The 14640-nt window shown below is 43.0% G+C and overlaps 1 protein-coding gene across 1 annotated transcript; it reads right to left on the reverse strand.

Moving 5' to 3' along the window:
- Positions 1 to 4016: 4016 nt before the first annotated feature.
- mettl27 (methyltransferase like 27) lies at positions 4017 to 14226 on the reverse strand. The gene is made up of 6 exons (XM_084140663.1): positions 14145 to 14226; positions 9534 to 9665; positions 5520 to 5648; positions 5254 to 5389; positions 4733 to 4825; positions 4017 to 4319 (listed from the first exon to the last, which is right to left on the reverse strand). The coding sequence occupies exons 2-6, from the start codon at positions 9645 to 9647 to the stop codon at positions 4111 to 4113; spliced, it is 681 nt and encodes a 226-aa protein (XP_083996789.1). The 5' UTR covers positions 9648 to 9665; positions 14145 to 14226; the 3' UTR covers positions 4017 to 4110.
- Between the last annotated feature and the right edge of the window lie 414 nt (positions 14227 to 14640).

Genomic DNA, 14640 nt, shown 5'->3' on the forward strand with positions numbered 1-14640 from the left:
TTGTCTTTCATTTTGGAAGAAATTAATTTGTTCAAAACTGTTCAACTACTGTCTTTCTCTCTCTTTGAGTCAACTACTCACCACATTTTATGCACTGCAGTGCTAGCTAGCTGTAGCTTATGCTTTCTGTACTAGATTAATTCTCTGATCCTTTGATTGGGTGGACAACATGTCAGTTCATGCTGCAAGAGCTCTGATAGGTTGAAACATCCTCCGGAAGTTGTCATAATTACTGTGTAAGTCTATGGAAGGGGGTGAGAGCCATGAGCCTCCTAGGTTATGTAATGAAGTCAATGTACCCAGAGGAGGACGGAAGCTAGCTGTCCTCTGGCTACAGCATGGTGCTACCCTACAGAGTGCTGTCGAGGCTACTGTAGACCTTTGCAAAATAGTGTGTTTTAATCAATTATTTGGTGACGTGATTATATTTAGTATAGTTTTATCTAAAAAGGATAACTTTTTTTATGTTTTACCATTTTTCACTGAGGAGGATGGTCCTCCCCTTACTCCTCTGAGAAGCCTCCACTGAAGTATAGGTAAGTATTTTCTGATAGGAGTAGGCCTACATGGATGAGAACCCCCTCACTACCTGGTCATAGTTCTCTACCCAGGTGTTGTAGAAGTTGACTGTCCCCGGCCTCTGGAATATTTACAGAATTAACTGACATAATGACGTCCTTCACATCTTCGTATGTTCTGGTGGAAGCTGCCATTCTAGATCCTTCTCGCGCTGCATGAGGCAAATGGTGGTCACACCAGATACTGACTGGTTTCCTGATCCACGCCCTACCTTTTTTTTTTAAAGGTATCTGTGACCAACAGATGCATATCTGTATTCCCAGTCTTGTGAAATCCATAGATTAGGGCCAAATGAATTTATTTCAATTGACTGATTTCCTTATTTGAACTGTAACTCAGTAAGTTCTTTGAAATTGTTGCGTTTTATATATTTTTTCAGTATACATTTACATTTTAGTCATTTAGCAGATGTTCTTATCCAGAGCGACTAACAGGAGCAATTAGGGTTAAGTGCCTTGCTCAAGGGCACATCGACAGGTTTTTCACCAAGTCAGCTCGGGGATTCTAACCTGCGACATTTCGGTTATTGGTCCAACACTCTTAACCGCTAGGCTACCTGCCGCCCAGAATACCCACCCAGTTGACTACTTTAAAATGGTGGAAGCCCTCAATGGCAACGTCCATGCTAAAACGGGTTATATCCATGATTAGTCCTCTATTTCTCTCTATAACAACAGGCACAACTCCGATATAAAGTAGTTTTGGGGTAAGTTGCGTAACAACCTAACCACTACGAAACTTCTATTTGATAAAATACGCCTCATGAAGCAATTCAATTTTGGGTTGACCAAATTCAACGCTCATTGACCTCCACACAACAATTCCTCACTTTGTGGGCTTATTGTCGTGGACAGATTTTGGCAGCAGTAAAACCTCTTGCTTTGCCTCTTTCTCTCTGCTATCGGGAACTTCTTCCAGTGTGTGGGTGGACTATTTCCGCTTTGGCATCTCGAATTGCGTTACCAACATGAGAGGAACATGCCTCAAGACTGCCTGGCCTGATGACTCCTGGCTGTCCCCAGTCCACCTGGTCGTGCTGCTGCTCCAGTTTCAACTGTTGTTCCTGCAGCTATGGAACCCTGACCTGTTCACCGGACGTGCTACCATGTCCCGGACCTGCTGTTTTCGACTCTCTCTCTCTCCCACACCTGTTGTCTCGACCTCTGAATGCTAGGCTATGAAAAGCCAACTGACATTTACTCCTGAGGTACTGACCTGTTGCACCCTCTACAACCACTGTGATTATTATTTGACCCTGCTGGTCATCTATGAACGTTTGAACATCTTGAAGAACAATCGGGCCTTAATGGCCATGTACTCTTATAATCTCCACCCGGCACAGCCAGAAGAGGACTGGCCACCCCTCAGAGCCTGGTTCATCTCTAGGTTTCTACAGAGGTTCCTGCCTCTCTAGGGAGTATTTCCTAGCCACCGTGCTTCTACATTGTTTGCTGTTTGGGATTTTAGGCTGGGTTTCTGTATAAGCACTTTGTGACATCTGCTGATGTAAAAAGGGCTTTATAAATACATTTGATGATTTGATTTGTGTTGGTTGAGTTTAAACACCAATAAAGACAATTGACCTACATGATGATTACAACAGCTAAAGGCTCATAAATTAATTACTAGGGTTTGTTATGAAAAATAAATAAACAAACAAAAACCATATAGACAGTATACGATTAGAAATAGTTAAAGAATCATTATCAACAACGATACAAAATAAATGCTCTTACATGATTCAATTGATCACAAACTTTCAAATTAATGTTGCATTTTGGGGATAAAAATTGTCTGACTTGCATCTACATGTCACTGTGTCCACCTCCAGAATTACTCGGCATTACTCATGCAACTCTACTAGTGCAACTTCTGAAGCTACAACTGGCTTGTCTGACGACGACTCCACTACAATTTCTGAAGGTTACAGTTTCTCACAAATTCTGATGCCTATAAATCCAGGCTATTTTGTTCTATCAGCCAAACTATAAAATACAACTCGTACATGATTGACAACATGATCATAATGAAATACATTTGTTGTTGATATATTGTTAGATTAATTTGTATTTTAAGAATAATGACTAAAGGATTTCACCCCAAATACAGTATAAATGTGTAAACTGTGTTACAATTATCAACCCACTAACAGAGGGGGGGGGGCGGGACTAAACATTCCAGGGTGAAGGAGAAAGGTGGAAACTGTTTAAGAAAGCCTCCTAAAGGTGGGCGGAGCAAAGTGCCTTTGTGTGTGAAGGGGTATAAAACAGTATGTATGGGTTTTGGGCGCCAGAGCTCTCCATGAATAAAAATACAGATCATTCTTGCTGGTTGTGGACCTTGATTCATTTATGATTAAAACCAGAGCCTTACAACCTCTGGTAATGATTCAAGCTTAGGTTGAATTAGAGATAGAAATTCTCTTAACATATATCCAAAGACAACACAGGTCTTTGAAGTTTGACATAAAAGGGCTAGCGTAAAGCTAATGCTAAATTACTTTAAAATTCTTCTTCTCATGAACTGCAACTCAGATTTATTCAAGATTTGGTATATAGACACTCTGTAACGGCCGCTAGATAAAATTGTGCAGTTCGGAGCAACACGACCGTTAGACCTGATTCCAATTTTCTGCGGATGAGCTTCGCTAGCTAACGTCGCCATAACATTGCCTACAAGCGTGATTGGGGGATTTCTATTGGAGAAGAAGTTTCTAGGCATCTTTATACTAAACAATCTTTGGAATAGTTGCTGCCTTCAAAGATGGCCGCTCAATGCCAATGGAGGGCGCCACTGTCACAGACTGTACAGGGGTGTTACTGTGATGTCACTGTTATGGCCTGTACAGGGGTGTTACTGTGATGTCACTGTTATGGCCTGTACAGGGGTGTTACTGTGATGTCACTGTTATGGCCTGTACAGGGGTGTTACAGTACAGGGTGTTACAGTACAGGGTGTTACAGTACAGGGTGTTACAGGGGTGTTACTGTGATGTCACTGTTATGGCCTGTACAGGGGTGTTACTGTGATGTCACTGTTATGGCCTGTACAGGGGTGTTACTGTGATGTCACTGTTATGGCCTGTACAGGGGTGTTACTGTACAGGGGTGTTACAGGTGTGTTACTGTGATGTCACTGTTATGGCCTGTACAGGGGTGTTACTGTGATGTCACTGTTATGGCCTGTACAGGGGTGTTACTGTGATGTCACTGTTATGGCCTGTACAGGGGTGTTACTGTGATGTCACTGTTATGGCCTGTACAGGGGTGTTACTGTACAGGGGTGTTACTGTGATGTCACTGTTATGGCCTGTACAGGGGTGTTACTGTACAGGGGTGTTACAGGTGTGTTACTGTGATGTCACTGTTATGGCCTGTACAGGGGTGTTACTGTACAGGGGTGTTACAGGTGTGTTACTGTGATGAGGTCAATGTGATACGATACAATATACTTTATTGTCCATTTACATGGAAATTATTTTGCCAGTTAGCATAAAAAATTAAATAAAAACCTGTACAGGTGTGTGTGATGTTACTGTGATGACTTCCTGTAAACATATACCACTCCAGGTATGTACCCCTTCTCCTGCTCCGCCACGGCTTTCTCCCACTCCTCCACCTCCTTGATCGCCACGTGACCCCAGAGCCCCGCCCCCTCCATCAGCTCCAGCTCATGCTCCAGCGCCGCCTTGTACTCCAGGTTGTCATGGTTACCTCTGGTCGTCATGCAGACGTAACCACCTGTGGCAGGTCAAAGTGAGGCGTGGTGGTGAGTTTGTTTCTGTCTCTTTCTGTTTATAAACACACTATTACATCTACACAATCCGGCTGTTTGTAGATCTCCATTGTTACTTGTTCCATATATGTATTTCAGTATTATTACTGAATAGTATCCTTCAGTAATAAGGCCCGAGGAGGTGTGGTATATGGCCATTCTTATACAGCCCTTAGCCGTGGTATATTGGCCATATACCACAAACCTGGTTACCAACGCAACTAGAAGAGTAAACAAGTCATGTTGCGTCACACCAGTGGTATATTGTCTGACATACCACGGCTTTCAGGACCCAAACTACCCACTTTAGAAATTGGTTCAAAGCCTACTACATTATGTACAGTATGTTTTGTCCAGTTAAAAACAGTCAGAATGTGACCTGGTTTGGTGGCCTGGCACAACTCTCTGATGACTTTCACTGGCACCTGGCCGTCGCTCAGCGCCCCGACAATCACTACCACGTCAAACTGCCCTGCATGGGGGTGGAGGAGGACGATGACGAGTTACGGGGGAGGGGGAAACAGAGGAGGGGGAATAGAGAGGGGGAGGGGGAATAGAGAGGGGGGGGTAGAGGGGGGGGGAATAGAGAGGGGGAGGGGGAATAGAGAGGGGAAGGGGGAATAGAGAGGGGGAGGGGGGGGGAATAGAGAGGGAGGAGGGGTAATAAAGAGGGAGGAGGGGGAATAGAGAGGGGGAGGGGGAATAGAGAGGGGGAGGGGGAATAGAGAGGGGGTAAAGCATGTCTAATCTAATCTCCCAGGGTAAAAGCATGAAAGTCTGCCAGTATTCAAGTCAGAATAAATCTAATGGTCTAATAATGTGTGATTGCTTCAGACTGATTGATATTTGCTGATTATTATGAACATGATCAGTTGTACAAAGTTCAAAATTCGGTGGTACCAGCTTGGATAGGAAGTGGTTCGTCTCCCAGCATGCATTGCTTGAGGTCCTGGTAGAGGCCCGTCTTATTGGCCAGTTCCAGCATGCCTTTGCTCCCGTCAATGCCCACAAAATGCCTGAAGCCCATCTTCTTCAGCTGCATACCAGACACAGACATCACCACTCACTTCAAAGCTACACTCTGTCCTGTGTACCGTGCAAAACTGGGTTAAAGCTACCTGACACTTTACCATAGGTGTCAGGGGGTGTGGTTTAGTGAGGCTCACCTGTGCTGCGACCAATCCTGTGCCACAGGCCACGTCCAGTATCACTGCTGTCACCCGGTCGCCATGGAAACAGGGGGACAGGCAGTTTGCCGCCAGACTCGGCGCACGATAGTCCAGAAGAACCACATCCTGCGGTGGAGTTAACATCCACACAGTTATACACAGTAGACGCTGGAGTAGCCCAGTTTCTCTGGACCCCCGCAAAGTCTGAGTTTTGGGTCCACCCCCCCCCCCCCAAAAAGGAATGCGTCAGCCACTCACAAAGTATAGACTACCGATTGCTGTCCAGGGTTGTGAAATGGCGATGTCTACGCGGCTGCCTATCAGATGATGCGTTAGTGGTTCTAGTAGCCTATAGCTTTGCTTTACTGGATAAATGTTTATTTCTATTAGGTTGTCATTTTCCTTTATGTGTTTATGTTTCACGAAGCTATTGGCCTAAGGTGTCGCAATGCTGCCATTTAGAATGATGTCTGGCGGCAATAATGTATTTAGCTAGACTACTTGTTTAGTCATTAAAGTGGGAAATTCAAACATTGCAGATTGTAAAATGAATTTGCGATGCAACAGCATACTAGAATATACAACTCTCCTATAGGCCTATAGCCTAACTTAGCTGTCCTCGCGCAACCTGGATAGAAAGTTTGTGCTGCATAAAACCAGTCTATTAATGCCAAATAATGTAATCAGTCCACTGTCAAAACAATAGCTAACTAGGGTTTGTTTCATTATGCAGACAATGCAGTCTAGCCGATTAGCCTATCTATAGCTACAGTGAGGGAAAAAAGTATTTGATCCCCTGCTGATTTTCTACGTTTGCCCACTGACAAAGACATGATCAGTCTATAATTTTAATGGTAGGTTTATTTGAACAGTGAGAGACAGAATAACAACAACAAAATCCTGAAAAAAAACGCATGTCAAAAATGTTATAAATTGATTTGCATTTTAATGAGGGAAATAAGTATTTGACCCCTCTGCAAAACATGACTTAGTACTTGGTGGCAAAACCCTTGTTGGCAATCAGAGAAGTCAGACGTTTCTTGTAGTTGGCCACCAGGTTTGCGCACATCTCAGGAGGGATTTTGTCCCACTCCTCTTTGCAGATCTTCTCCAAGTCATTAAGGCTTTGAGCCTGACGTTTGGCAACTCGAACCTTCAGCTCACTCCACAGATTTTCTATGGGATTAAGGTCTGGAGACTGGCTAGGCCACTCCAGGACCTTAATGTGCTTCTTCTTGAGCCACTGCTTTGTTGCCTTGGCCGTGTGTTTTGGGTCATTGTCATGCTGGAATACCCATCCACGACCCATTTTCAATGCCCTGGCTGAGGGAAGGAGGTTCTCACCCAAGATTTGACGGTACATGGCCCCGTCCATCGTCCCTTTGATGCGGTGAAGTTGTCCTGTCCCCATAGCAGAAAAACACCCCCAAAGCATCATGTTTCCACCTCCATGTTTGACGGTGTGGATGGTGTTCTTGGGGTAATAGGCAGCATTCCTCCTCCTCCAAACACCGCGAGTTGAGTTGATGCCAAAGAGCTCCATTTTTGTCTCATCTGACCACAACACTTTCACCCAGTTCTCCTCTGAATCATTCAGATGTTCATTGGCAAACTTCAGACAGGCCTGTATATGTGCTTTCTTGAGCAGGGGGACCTTGCGGGCGCTGCAGGATTTCAGTCCTTCACGGCGTAGTGTGTTACCAATTGTTTTCTTGGTGACTATGGTCCCAGCTGCCTTGAGATCATTGACAAGATCCTCCCGTGTAGTTCTGGGCTGATTCCTCACCGTTCTCATGATCATTGCAACTCCATGAGGTGAGATCTTGCATGGAGCCCCAGGCCGAGGGAGATTGACAGTTATTTTGTGTTTCTTCCATTTACGAATAATCGCACCAACTGTTGTCACCTTCTCACCAAGCTGCTTGGCGATGGTCTTGTAGCCCATTCAAGCCTTGTTTAGGTCTACAATCTTGTCCCTGACATCCTTGGAGAGCTCTTTGGTCTTGGCCATGGTGGAGAATTTTGAATCTGATTGATTGATTGCTTCTGTGGACAGGTGCCTTTTATACAGGTAACAAGCTGAGATTAGGAGCACTGCCTTTAAGAGTGTGCTCCTAATTTCATCTCGTTACCTGTATAAAAGACACCTGGGAGCCAGAAATCTTTCTGATTGAGAGGGGGTCAAATACTTATTTCCCTCATTAAAATGCAAATCAATTCATAACATTTTTGACATGCGTTTTTCTGGATTGTGTTGTTGTTATTCTGTCTCTCACTGTTCAAATAAACCTAACATTAAAATTATAGACTGATAATTTCTTTGTCAGTGGGCAAACGTACAAAATCAGCAGGGGATCAAATACTTTTTTCCCTCACTGTATACAGTTGAAGTCAGAAGTTTACATACACTTAGGTTGGAGTCATTAAAACTTGTTTTTCAACCACTCCACAAATTTCTTGTTAACAAACTATAGTTTTGGCAAGTCGGTTAGGACATCTACTTTGTGCATGACACAAGTAATTTTCCCAACAATTGTTTACAGACAGATTATTTCACTTATAATTCACTGTATCATAATTCCAGTGGGTCAGAAGTTTACATACAATAAGTTGACTGTTCGTTTAAACAGCTTGGGAAATTCCAGAAAATGATGTCATGGCTTTAGAAGCTTCTTATAGGCTAATTGACATCATTTGAGTCAATTGGAGGTGTACCTGTGGATGTATTTCAAGGCCTACCTTCAAACGCAGTGCCTCTTTGCTTGACATCATGGTAAAATCAAAAGAAATCAGCCAAGACCTCAGAAAACAAATTGTAGACCTCCACAAGTCTGGTTCATCATTGGGAGCAATTTCCAAAAGCCTGAAGGTACCACGTTCATCTGTACAAACAATAGTACGCAAGTATAAACACCGTGGGACCACGCAGCCGTCATACCGCTCAGGAAGGAGACGCGTTCTGTCTCCTAGAGATGAACATACTTTGGTGCGAAAAGTGCAAATCAATCTCAGAACAACAGCAAAGGACCTTGTGAAGATGCTGGAGGAAACAGGTACAAAAGTATCTATATCCACAGTAAAACGAGTCCTATATCGACATAACCTGAAAGGCCGCTCAGCAAGGAAGAAGCCACTGCTCCAAAACCGCCATAAAAAAGCCAGACTACGTATTGCAACTGCACATGGGGACAAAGATTGTACTTTTTTGAGAAATGTCCTCTGGTCTGATGAAACAAAAATAGAACTGTTTGGTCATAATGACCATCGTTATGTTTGGAGGAAAAAGGGGGATGCTTGCCAGCCGAAGAACACCATCCCAACCGTGAAGCACCGGGGTGGCAGCATCATGCTGTGGGGGTGCTTTGCTGCAGGAGGGACTGGTGCACTTCACAAAATAGATGGCATCATGAGGAAGGTTATGTGGATATATTGAAGCAACATCTCAAGACATCAGTCAGGAAGTTAAAGCTTGGTCGCAAATGGGTCTTCCAAATGGACAATGACCCCAAGCATACTTCCAAAGTTGTGGCAAAATGGCTTAAGGACAACAAAGTCAAGGTATGGGAGTGGTCATCACAAAGCCCTGACCTCAATCCTATAGAAAAGTTGTGGGCAGAACTGAAAAAGCATGTGCGAGCAAGGAGGCCTACAAACCTGACACAGTTACACCAGCTCTGTCAGGAGGAATGGGCCAAAATTCACCCAACTTATTGTGGGAAGCTTGTGGAAGGCTACCCAAAACATTTCACCCAAGTTAAACAATTTAAAGGCAATGCTACCAAATACTAATTGAGTGTATGTAAACTTCTGACCCACTGGGAATGTGATGAAATAAATAAAAGCTGAAATAAATGATTAGTGGTTGGACTTTTTCAAATGACACCCTCGTCCCCCCTTTAGTGCACTATACCTCTTTTGACCAATGCCACTTAGACCTCAGGTCATAGGTCATAGGTCGTAATTCACTATATGTGAAATAGGGTGCCATTTGAGACGTTGTAATGATCCTACCTGGTCATAGTTCTCTGCCCAGGTGTTGTAAAAGCCGACTTTATCCCCGGCCTCTGTGTTTTTGTGGGCTGATAGAATGACGTCCTTCACGTCCTCGAATGTTCTATCTGACATTCTAGATGCTTGTCAAGCCTTTTGGTGGGACAAAATTCTGTAATCAATGTCATGCATTCAGAATACTAACCTTGGCCCTAGACACCAAACGTAAGGATTGGATTGACCTTATTATGTCAGGCCTATCAGAATAGGTCGTTGTCAATAAAACGTCACAATAAGGTGCAGAGCGTTTGGCTGGTCCAACTCGAGGTGTCATTTTAAAAAAAATCACCCCCCCACCCCAAAGTTACAAATAATCCCACCCTCCTCCCTAATAAAAATTACTCTAAAATATTTCTTACCAGCATAAATAACAACAACTGTAGTAACCCTGTGTTTATAAATGTGGATATCAACCTTACCACGGTTTTGTGGCACAGTCGATGACATGCAGGGCTAACGGGCCAGAAAGTTGAGGGTTCGCAGACCACCAGGGACGAGCTCACTGTCCCTGCATGTCTCATTACACTACGATCAGAGCCGGCTGCAGACAATAATCAGATAGGGGGAAATCAGATTTTCTAAATTTTGATGCTATATTTATAATTAAATTAAATATACAGTGCCTTCAGAAAGTATTCAGACCCCTTGACTTTTTCCACATTTTGTTACGTTAGAGTCTTATTCTAAAATTGATTATTATTATTTTTTTAATATCAGCAATCTACACACAATACTCCATAATGACGAAGCGGAAACTGTTTTTTAGACATTTTTGCAAATATATTACAAATAAAAACCAGAAATACCTTAAATACATAAGTATTCAGACCTTTTGCTATGAGATTCGAAATTGAGCTCAGGTGCATCCTGTTTCCATTGATCATCTTTGAGATGTTTCTACAACTTGATTGGAGTCCACCTGTGGTAAATTAAATTGATTGGACATGATTTGGAAAGGCACACACCTGTCCATATAAGGTCCCACAGTTGACAGTGCATGTTAGAGCAAAAACCAAGCCATGAGGTCGAAGGAATTGTCCGTAGAGCTCCAAGATAGGATTGTGTCGAGGCACAGATCTGGGGAACAGAACCAAAAATATTCTGCAGCATTGAAGGTCCCCAAGAACACAGTGGCCCCCATCATTCTTAAATGGAAGAAGTTTGGAACCACCAAGACTCTTCCTAGAGCTGGCCGCCCGGCCAAACTGAAAAATCGGGGGAGAAGGGCCTTGGTCAGGGAGGTGACCAAGAACCCGATGGTCACTCTGACAGAGCTCTAGAGTTCCTCTGTGGAGATGGGAGAACCTTCCAGAAGGACAACCATCTCTGCAGCACTCCACCAATCAGGCCTTTATGGTAGACTGGCCAGATGGAAGCCACTCATCAGTAAAAGGCACATGACAGCCTGCTTGCAATTTGCCAAAAGGCACCTAAAGACTCTCCGACCATGATAAACAAGATTCTCTGGTCTGATGTAACCAAGATTTAACTCTTTGGCCTGAATGCCAACCGTCATGTCTGGAAGACACCTGGCACCATCCCTTCGGTGAAACATGGTGGTGGCAGCATCATGCTGTGGAGATGTTTTTCAGCGGCAGGGACTGGGAGACTGAACAGAGCAAAGTACAGAGAGATCCGTGATGAAAACCTGCTCCAGAGCGCTCAGGACCTCAGACTGGGGTGAAGGTTCACCTTCCAACAGGACAACGACCCTAAGCACACAGCTAAGACAACGCAGGAGTGGCTTCGGGACAAGTCTCTGAATGTCCTTGAGTGGCCCAGCCAGAGCCCGGACTTGAACCCGATCGAACATCTCTGGAGAGACCTGAAAATAGCTGTGCGGCAACGCTCCCCATCCAACCTGGCAGAGCTTGAGAGGATCTGCAGAGAAGAATGGGGGAAACTCCCAAATACAGGTGTGCCAAGCTTGTAGCGTCATACCCAAGAAGACTTGATTCTGTAATCGCTGCCAAAGGTGCTTCAACAAAGTACTGAGTAAAGGGTCTGAATATTTATGTTAATGTGATATTTCAATTTTTTATATTTAATAAATTAGCAAACATTCCTAAAAACGTGTTTTTGCTTTGTCATTATGGGGTATTGTGTGTAGAGTGATGAGAAAAAAATTAAATTTAATCAATTTTGGAATAAGGCTGTAACGTAACAGTGGAAAAAGTAAAGGGATCTAAATACTTTCCTAAGGCGCTGTATGCAACAAATGTTCCACCAACAGGTTTATGTGCAACTGCACCACACACAACCAATAAGCAATGCATAACTGCATACCGATTACCGACTTTGATCGCTTATCATCATGGTTTGCGTTTTCAACACCACAATCAAGTAGAGTATATCAATCTCGACAAACTGAAAATACATCCCTCCATACTCAGTATCGAAGGCTTGGTTTGACAATCTCCGAATGTCATTAAACCTTTTGATGTTTTGTAACAGATGTCTGTTTCCATTAATCGAATGGCCGGTGAGCAGTTTGGCTGCTGGAATAATATTAGAGTGGAGTGGATGAATGTGCGCAGGTAGCCTACAGGAGACTTTTGAACTAGCCTAATCAGATTAAAACATTGTGACTAGTTTTGTTTATGCCACAAATAAAAGGTAATACATTTTAAAAGTTAAATGACAAATATTTAGGTTATATTGAAGTGTTTGGTTCTAGGTTGAGGAATAGCCACTCGGATCAGAAAGTAGGCAGAACATGTCTTAAGCTTTCCTGAATAACTGGGCCTACTGGGAGCATAGGACCATGTGGCCACACTATAGAGGACGACTTGGGAGAATGATGATCGGCCACAGACAGCGCATCAGCATTAGAAGTAAAAATACAGCCAGACTGGCCTGCTACTGAGTCTTTCTATGATATTTCGAGAGTAGACCCACAACTGATCCAAATGGAATGACTGGAATAAAACATTCAAATAACAGGGCTTTTGCGCCATTATTCAAATAACATTTTCACTGCAGTTTACAGCCTATAGTAGAATTGTACTCAATTGTCAAATTTAAAACAATAATGCAATTATTCATTGGATTGTGGCGTTGTAGGCTAATCTAGGTAGGATAATTTTCTTGTCCCTAAACAAGATCAATAGGGGAGCTTTTTGAGCTGCATGTGTTCACTGTTCTTTCATGCGCAATGATGCACCTGGCCTCTCTGCTGCCTATCAGCTATTCCTCTATCTTGTGAATTTATATAGAAAATTGGTGCAGATTCGAATGATTTTATGTGTGGTATGATTGTTAGATCTGGACAAACGATCCAACTACCACTATTGTCACTATGGCTAGATGGCAGGATAGACAGTTGACTGGTATACTATATTGACCTGTGGTATAGTACGAGTGTGGAAGTACCCAAACACCTTGATAGGGGAGGAGCAAGCAGATGAGGAAATGTGGCTTTATGGAAGACATTTTATAGTAAAACGTGCAAAATGGAGAATGTAAATCAGGGGGAAAACGCACTCCCCTCCTGTGTCCAATATGTATTTATTTTACTCCCCAAAGCAAAAATTAAATAGCTGATCATGTTTACTTTGCAAGCTACTGGTAGAAACGTTGTACAGTAGGCTAAACATATTAGTAAGTAGTCCCAATGTACTTTTTTCTCCAACAAACGTAGGCCTGCCTACCTAGCGAAGTTAGCTAATATAACCCCCCTTTATAACATTGTTTTTAAGAGTGTTTAATCGCGATTGCTGCTGACAGACATATACATTGATTGATGGACCGCGTCGGTCAAATTGGCTAGATAGCTAATAGAAGATCACGTCAATGTGGCTAGTTAACAAGTTAATTTTCAATGGATAAACTAGATGGCCAAATATAGTTTGATTTGCTTGCCATCTAATAGTGGTGATGACAGTAGTCCGACTGACAACTTTACCAGGATGAGGACTCTTTCCAAATCGGAAGAAGCAAGCTACAGTAAATGAGACGTTTGCATTGCTAGCTAACGTTACATGCCAAATGTATAGGATACCCTCACCTATCTGATCAATTGCTTTTTACTCATGCAAAGCATGCACTTAGCTACTTGCTGTATAACTCTAATGATAGAGCTAAATGTGGGATTGTCGGAAGTGTGTAGTTCTGATTATGCTCTTCAAGAGTTTGATATTAAAACCAAATAGTTATTGAAAACGGCACGTATTTGTCGATGGTTTTAGCGGAGCTGGGGGTCTCCTTGCCCCCAGCAGCCAAATCGAACTCTCTGCACCGTATTGTGACGTTTTATTGTTAATGACCTATAGGACATTCGAGTAATTTCCAAACAACTGTTTCAATTTTAGGCATAAAAACTGTTTGTTCTATAGATTAGGAAAGTCATTGCTTGATTCCCACCATGCATGTTCAGCACGTACAACATGAAAGGCTACAACTAGCTAAGCATGTCAAAAGTGTGAAACGTTAGTTCAGTGAGAGCGCACGAGGAAAGATGAGGAAACAGCCCGCTTCTGTACAGGTGTAGGCTATTTGAGGTCATTAAATGGCGCAAGACTAACCATGCATCTAATTTTATTTACTGTTATCACTCAGGATGTTTTTACTTACCAGAAATACTTAGCTAGCTAGCTACACTAGAAAACTGGAATGACTTTAGGTGGCACAGCAGTGACGCACACACGCATTGCAAACGGGAGTCCACTAAGGGTTTCAACTAGATAGCACAGCCACAAAGTCCAAATTGGCTATATCGTAAAAATTTCTAAAAACAAAAATGTGATTTTTGGTCTTAATTTAAGGTTATGGTTAGGCATAAGGTTAACCATGTCGATAAGGTTAGGTCTAAAATTACATTTTTAAGAAGATAAATTGTAGAAATGGGCGGGGTTTGTGACTTTGTGGCTGTGGTAACTAGTTACAACAGAGTCCAAGTACCAGAGATATTACAGAAAGGAGGAGATAGGAATCGCATTGCAAGGAATGGAGAAACCCAGCAGACTGTTGGACCAATTGCGTTCACGTTGTCATTGAGCATCACGCGGTTGCTAACATAATCCCTCCTCAGTCAGGGTATGAGTCGATAAACCTGTATATTTTCCTCGAA

Source organism: Coregonus lavaretus (genome assembly GCF_964263955.1).
Source record: "Coregonus lavaretus genome assembly, chromosome: 24".
Taxonomy (NCBI): Eukaryota; Metazoa; Chordata; class Actinopteri; order Salmoniformes; family Salmonidae; genus Coregonus; species Coregonus lavaretus.